Source organism: Orycteropus afer, unplaced genomic scaffold (genome assembly GCF_000298275.1).
Source record: "Orycteropus afer afer isolate SDZICR_OR568_19922 unplaced genomic scaffold, OryAfe1.0 scaffold00206, whole genome shotgun sequence".
In the NCBI taxonomy this organism is placed as follows: Eukaryota; Metazoa; Chordata; class Mammalia; order Tubulidentata; family Orycteropodidae; genus Orycteropus; species Orycteropus afer.
In genome coordinates, this window is record NW_006921793.1 from 4,192,345 (window position 1) to 4,200,111 (window position 7,767).

The 7,767-nt window shown below is 40.1% G+C and overlaps 1 protein-coding gene across 1 annotated transcript in view; it reads left to right on the forward strand.

Annotated features, from left to right (window-relative positions):
• The window catches only part of DOCK9 (dedicator of cytokinesis 9), a 294,626-nt gene that overhangs the window by 249,202 nt on the left and 37,657 nt on the right, over nucleotides 1-7,767 (forward strand). The window contains exons 40-42 of the mRNA XM_042781963.1: nucleotides 3,501-3,558; nucleotides 4,431-4,508; nucleotides 6,282-6,388. Coding sequence (XP_042637897.1) covers nucleotides 3,501-3,558; nucleotides 4,431-4,508; nucleotides 6,282-6,388 — 243 coding nt within the window. The remainder of the gene's footprint in view (nucleotides 1-3,500; nucleotides 3,559-4,430; nucleotides 4,509-6,281; nucleotides 6,389-7,767) is intronic.

The window sequence follows — 7,767 nt, forward strand, 5'->3', positions numbered from 1 at the left end:
CCTTTTCATTTGGGTTTTTGAGAAAGCCAGTTATGTCCCATTAATTCAAAGAAGCCAGTTTTGAGAAAAACTGTCCTCTTAAAAGAAGCCCATTTAATATGTGTGATCCTTCAGTGTTAGGTTTAGGGTTACCTAAGCAGCATTTTAATAAGGAGCTCTGGTGGCATAGTGCCTAAGGCATTTGACTAATAACCAGAAGGCTGGTAGTTCAAACCTACCAGCCACTCCGCAAAAGGAAGACCAGGCAATATACTTCTGTAAAGATGTACCACCTGGGAAACCCAAAGTGGGTTGCTGTGAGTCGGAATCAACTTGATGGCAGTGAGTTTGGTTTGGGTTTTGGAAGCATTTTAATAGGAGCTCTGGTGGCACTGTAGTTAACATATTCAGCTGCTAACCAAAAGATCAAGGAGCTCTGGTAGCATAGTGGCTAAAGCACTTGACTGTTAACCAGAAGGCTAGCGGTTCAAACCCACCAGCCATTCCTCGGAAGGAAGGTTGGGCAATCCTACTTCCGTAGTGATACTGCCTCAGAAACCCAAGGAGGGGTCGCTATGAGTCGGGGCGACTCCACGGCACACAACAACAAGAACAACCAAAAGATCAGCAGCTCAAAACCCCCAGCCATACTGAGGAATTAAAATGAGGAAATCTGCTTCCATAAAGATTTACAGCATTGGAAACCCCGTAGGGCAGTTCTGCTCTGTCCTGTAGGGTCCCTGTGAGTTGGAATCAATGGCAGTGGGTTTGGTTTTTCAGCTTAAGCGTTTTAATAAGGGGGCAGTGGTGGTTCAGTCGTAGAATTCTTCCCTTCCATGGAGGAGACCCAGGTTTGATCCTCAGCTATTACACCTCATGCGCAGCCACCACCCATCTGTCTTTGGAGTCCTGTGTATGAATATGATGCCAAACAGGTTTCAGAAGAACTTCTAGACTAAGACAAGGAAGAAAGGCTTGATGATCAACTTCTGAAAATCAGCCAGTGAAAACATAATGGATCACAGTGGTTTGATCCACAGCCCATCACGGGATGAGTCAGGGCCAGCTCCACAGCAGCTAACAACAACAACAAAGCATTTTAATAATTTAAAATAGATTGTAAAGGAATACAAAAGAACATTGTTTGAAAGCTCTTAAAAATACGCAAATCTGTCTAGTTGCCTGCTAATTAAAGTACACATCAGTTTCTGCATCGAAACTCCCCTCTAGTTCTAAAATTGTTATTTAATGATAAAACTAATTTTTCCTGTTATTAAAGTAATGCTAGGACACCACATTTCACCTTTGAGGTAGTCCACCTCCATGTGTGGATGGGGTAGGTACTTAGATGTTCTCTTTTACAAAGCTGAAATGTATTTATGTGTGTAGACAATATGGCATGGGAGTTAGTGTGAATTCTAGAGACCAGACTTTGAATCTCAGATCCACCATTTACTAACTTTGTGACAGTGGGCAATTTATTTAACCTCTCTGTGCCTTGGTGTCATCATTTGTAAAACAGGAAGTTGAGGAAAACAATAGGCTATAAAGCAGATTACGTGTTTCCTGAGAATCATGCTCACCTTTTATTCCTAAGACATGTAAGTAATAACAGTATTATTAAAGCAAATGTATTTCTGCTTTAAAACTCCTGTGATTGTTTAAATTAGTAAAATTATGTTCTAAGTCTGAAAAATTTATCTAGTTATTATTACCTATTAATTACTCAAGGGTTCCAGTATGCTAAAAAGTCCATGTAACATTATTATTCTACTTGACCTTATATTTAACATAAACTCTACGTTAGCCATAATAAAAATGAATTATAAACAAGAAGTGGTAACTTTTGTAACACTCTGAAAATTTAAGATTTTTTTTTAAATCCTATGTGGCCCCAGAACCCAAACTCATTGACTTCAAGTCGATTTCAATTTACAGCAATCCTTTAGAACACAGTAGAACTGCCTCACAGAATTTCTAAGGCTATAAATCTTTATGGAAACAGATTGCCACATCCCACATCTTTCTTCCAAGGAGCGGCTGGTGGATTTGAACTACTGATCTCTCAGTTAGCAGTCGGGTGCTTAACCAGTGCACCACCAGGTCTCCTCTTTTGCAACCCAGATCTCCCCGCCACCCCCTTAAAAAAAAACTCTGAGTTTCAGTTGTTCCTCCAGAAGTAAGGGATTAAAGTAGATAATTTACAGGGTTTCTTTTAGCTTCAGCCATCTATGGTTTTGTGTACCTGTTCAATAAGTCAAATATTTGAGTGCCTGTTTTGTGCATACTATCCTGATGTGCTTTGTGGGAAGGGACAAAAAAATGTAAGCTGTGGACTCTGCCTCTAAGGACTGCCCAGTGTGATAAATCCTACACTGACAGACTTTTCTCTGAACTCAGTAAGCACAAATCCTAGTGATATGTTCCACTATTTATATATGTTTACATATACCTGTGTGGGCATTGGCTCCATAAGAGTGAGACCCCAACCGAGGGCACTAGAGGGTCGCAGACCCAAGTGACAAGAACTGGGGATCATGCATTACAGCCTTATAGTGGGTTCACTCCAACAGCTGTTTATTAATTTTTCAACACTGTAGCTACTTGGTAAAAAGATTTTTAAAATATTTTTCTTTCATTTTTAAGGTATTTGAATTTTAAGATTAATTGAAGACTCAATTGAGATTTAAGATTGAGTTAGGGTTTTATGATTCAGAATTCTTATGTTTGGGAAAAAGTTACAGCTTCATCTTTTTTTCTTTAAGTTGATGGGGAGCAGAAAAAAAAAACCTCACTACTGTCAATTCCGACTCATAGCGACCTCTCCATGGGTTTCTGAGGTATCTCTATAGAAGTTGATTGCCTAGTGTTCTTTCTGAGGAGTGGCTGATAGGTTTGAACCACCAGCCTTTTGGTCAGCAGTCTAATCATCTAGGAATGAGCACAGTTTCCCACCCCCCACCAGTGATCTCTTTTTACTTTAAAAAAAAAAAATGATGCAGAAATCTGATATTTTAACAAAAGAAAAATGTTATATTTTACATTCAAATTTAATAAAATTTAAATAGAAATAAGCCTTAGAAATTTTACTGCCATTTGTCTCAATTTCCAATTTATGTTAAAATTTCAGTTTGTATGAATTATTTCACTTTTTTTCAAGTTACCTATGACCAACCTCTCATAGGAGGTCATTGTAGTAATATATAATTTTTTTTTCTGTTAATTTCAATTTCTAAGTTAGTTCTTTCAAAATTGATAAACCTTTTTGAATTTCCGTTTTCAATCTCTCAGCTCTTGCTGCTTCCAACAACTAGTTATACAATTTTAGCCTCCACAGACATTGAGCAATTTTGCTCTTTTGACTTACCCTTCTAAAACTAAGATGTCAGCCATTAAATGTTTAGAAACATTGGTGCCTTGAAATTTAACGTAGTGCATATAGTCATTAGCTTTTTGTCTGTGCGTATTCCGATGTGCTACTATAAATGATGATTCTACAGCATGTGTCTTTTTTTTTACAGGCAGCAATGTGTTATGTCCATGTAACAGCACTGGTGGCAGAATATCTCACACGGAAAGGTAAGAAAGCTTTCCTGTGTTTTGTGAAATGATATAAAACTGTACAAAGCAGCAAAGGCAAGGCAGAGTGATCCTTGGTGAGAGCCATTCAGGAAGATTTGGAGGTGAGGGATTATAAGTGTATGTGAGAGAACTATGTTCATTGTTTTATTCTCTGACATAATATTGCTTGATATGGTAGGCACAGCAGAAAAGCCAGTATTAGAAAAGTAGGTGACATGTTGTCATGTGACATCTTACTGATGGTTACATTCTACAGAAACTAGTTAATGAGCTTTGCATCTGGGTGTCCCTAACAGGCCAATCTAGAGCTGAAAAGACCTGATTTTTACTCAAGAATTTTCCCCTGGAGCTATTGATCAGTCAGATGACAGCTGTAATGGGAGATTACCAGTCAGCCTTTCTGGAAAGTAGCACAGTTGCCATTGTTGTGTGAGAAGGCAGGGGAAGGGAGGCAGGTATGAATGCTGCTCGTTTGTACATATTTGTTCCCAGATGAGCAGACCATGAATTCTTTAACAGGCGCCTTTTGATTAAACATCAGTTGCTCATTTCCATTTTAAAATCATCCTAGCCTCTGACTATAACAAAGCTAGTAGTCTGAGCATGTATCCTGGAGAATAGCAGCATCGGATCTGGGCTAATGAGTACATTTAAAAAGTGAGAAATGCTATCAAATAACCAAAGCCAAGACCAAGAAATGTGTATTTCTGCTACTGCTGGCTATTGGGAGTAGAATTTTAAGGGTGTCCAGGTTTCCTGTATCAGAGCCCAAAAAGGAAAGACATGAAAGGAGGGCTCTATATGCAGTTAATACCAGTACTATTTCCTGTTGAGACCACTCGTCAGGTAATACATTTCCTCATGTTTAGAAGCAGACATAGCACTCCGCCGGGAGCCACCCCACTTTCCCTACAGCCTCAGCACCTGCCAGAGGAGGAGCCGGGGAGGTGAGCCTAAGGGTCGATCCAATCCCCAGCGGCCACACTGCTCTCTTCACATGCAACTTAGTGGTGCGGGGATTTTCTGTTTCAACTTTGCATGATGGCCTTCACTTTTCTGCCCTGCCTGCTTCTCATAGGCTCTCCAATTCATTGACAGTCTATTCATGTGGGCAATGAGAGGAAGGTGCTTTGGGTACCACAGGAGCTGAGTTCTATATTTAAATGTACTTTGGTAGTCTAAAGCCTGGGTGGTTTGCTTGTACCATTTTATGTTTTGTAAGTGAGTATATCCTCAAGCTCCTAGATTAATATTTTTCATTGGGAAATTTTCTGTTTTCATATAGCAAAATAAAAGCAGAACTCACTTAAGCAAGGCTTCAAACTGGTTCAAACCAATTCAGTCATGGCCAATGCAGCAAAACCAGAACAGACTCCATTTTTAAAATAATTTCACAATGGGAGACTGAGAAGAAGCATAGAGAGCACTTTCAGGAGCCTGATATGTGACACTGGATTATTGCTGGGACTGTGGAGAACAACACACACTCATTGTGATACAGTCGGCTGCCATCTTTGAGCTGGGCACCAGTGTTTCTACTCAGCTGGTCAAGACATTTGGTTGCTATGCAACATGCATGCTGCCCTTGTTTTATAAGAGGGAGATTATGTTTCTAGCAGAGCTTCAGCCCATAATTTTTCGTGTTCTGGTTAGCGTTCCAGTTCAGCCACATTTTAAAAATTTGTATCTGTTCCAGTGTCACTTCATCAGCCATAATTGAACCAGGCTGAACTACTTCAAAGCCCTGCACCTGGGACAGTAGCAGAGGTGTTAGATCATCTGTGAATGGCTTGATCACCCTTGAGTTATACAGAAGAACAATCTCTGACTTAAACATCTACTTTTTCAAAGCTTGATTTCAAAATACTCTGTGTTCCTCTTTTTTCCTCTAAATATGCAGGGTGTCAGTTCAAGTTTTTACTTGTTTTATTATAAGCAGCCATCTCAAAACAGAGTAGCAAGACACTTCTAGTCCTCCTTCCCTTGATAATTTATGCACAGCTGACATTGTTCAACTGGCTTTTAAATAGTGACTGCAAAATGAGTAAATGCCCCAAATGGGCCATTATTGTTTGAGGAGTTTGGCCCCAAACATTTATACTAGCTCCAGCCTTGCACCATCCCCCCTCCCTTATCCTTTTTCCTTGGAGAAACTCCTTAGGAAATCCAGGTGCCAAGGCCAATGAGTTCATGGCCATGTCTCTTGAACTCCATCTTTGTTTTATATATGGCCTCATAAAGGAGGAGGGAAATGTTCTAATCTGAGTCATGGGGTTATGACTCCCAGCTCTCAGAGTGGGTGAGATGAGCTTGAAGGAAACTGTTATTTTTGACTTATATACTTCTCTTTGGTTGGCTTTGGTGTCTTTATTTTATTTTATTTTATTAATATCTCAGCACGGATCATCTCACCAAATCAAATTAGAGTTTATCGTTTCATCATTAATTTCATGTCCTACTTATTTCTCAGGTTATTAAAAGGTGAAGTTTTAATAAAGATGGGTTAAAAAGGAAAAAAAAAACAAAACTGAGGGATAGGAAGGTTAAATATAGGTGGGCAGGGATGAAGAAAAGCACACAGTGGTCCCGGCCACCCTGTGTGAATGTTGAGCTGAGACATACAGACTTCAAAATTGGTTTTTTCATTCAACACAAAAGTATACAGGACTGGGGGAACCCTTGAGGTAATGCTGACCTGCTTCTGCTTTCTTAATTTTTAGGCATGTTTAGACAAGGATGTATCGCCTTCAGGGTAATTACCCCAAACATAGATGAGGAGGCCTCCATGATGGAAGATGTTGGAATGCAGGATGTCCATTTCAACGAGGTGAGTGCTTGAGTATGCGTGGGCTGCCTAGTCCGGGATAGCTAAGAGCTGCTGCTTGCCTTGCCAGCCCATCAAACCAGGGCTTTTCTTCCTGAAGCTACTATCTACACACTTACATATTACTAAGATAAATCTCCAAATAAATTGTAGTTCAAGTGTGTTGGTCCGCATGGGAAAGTTAATGTATCTTTGTTAATATGTTTTACCTTGTCTTCTAGATGCTATAACTAAAACCAGAAACCAAACCTGTTGCTGTCAAGTAGATTCCGAGTCAGGACAACCCCGTGTATTAGAGTAGAATGGTGCTTCACAGGCTTTTCTTGGCTGTAATCTTTACAGAAGCAGACTGCTAAGCCTTTCTTCCGTGGCATCACTGAGTGGGTTTAAACTGCCAACCTTTGAATTAATATTGTTAGGTGCCATTGGGTTGTCTCCAACTCATAGCGACCCTACGCAGAGCAGAACGAAACACCACCCAGTCCTGCACCAGCTCCGTGATCCCTGTTATACTTGAGCCCATTGTCATAGCCACCATGTCAATCCATCTCATTGAGGGCCTTCCCCTCTTTCATTGACCCTCCACCTTACCAAGCATGACATCCTTCTTCAGGGAATGGTCCCTTATGATAACATAACCAAAGTAAGCGAGACCAAGTCTGGCCATTCTTGCCTCAAAGAAGCATTCTAGCTGCACTTCCTCCTGGACAGATCTATTAGTTCTTTTAGAAGTTCATTGTACTTTCAGCATTCTTCGCCAGCACCACAACTCAAAAGCATCAGTTCTTCTTCGGTCTTCCTTATTCATTGGCCAGCTCTCACTTGCATATGAGGCGATTGAAAATATGGCTTGTCTCAGGTGTACCTTAGTCCATAAGGAGACATCTTTGCTCCTCAGCACTTGAAAAGAGGTCCTTTGCAGCCGATTTGCCTTGTGTTATACATCATCTGATGTCCTGACTGCTGCTTCCATTGGTGTCGAGTGTAGAACCAAGCAATGTAAAGTCTTTGACAACTTCAATCTTTTTTCCATTTATCATGATGCCACTTATAGGTCCAGTTGTGAGGATTTTTGTTTTCTTTATATTGAGAGGTAATCCATACTGCAGACTATATTCTTCAATCATCATCTGTAAGTGCTTCAAGTCATCCTCACTTTCAGCAAACAAAGTTGTGTTCATCAGCGTATCGCAGGTTGTTAAATGATTCTTCCTCCAATCTTATTGCCATGTTATTCTTCATATAGTCCAGCTTCTTGGATTATTTGCTTAGCATATAGATTGAATAAATATGGTGAAAGGATACAACCCTGACACACTCCCTTCTTGATTTTAAACCATGCAGTGTCCCCTTGCTCTGTTTGAATGACAGCCTCCTGGTTT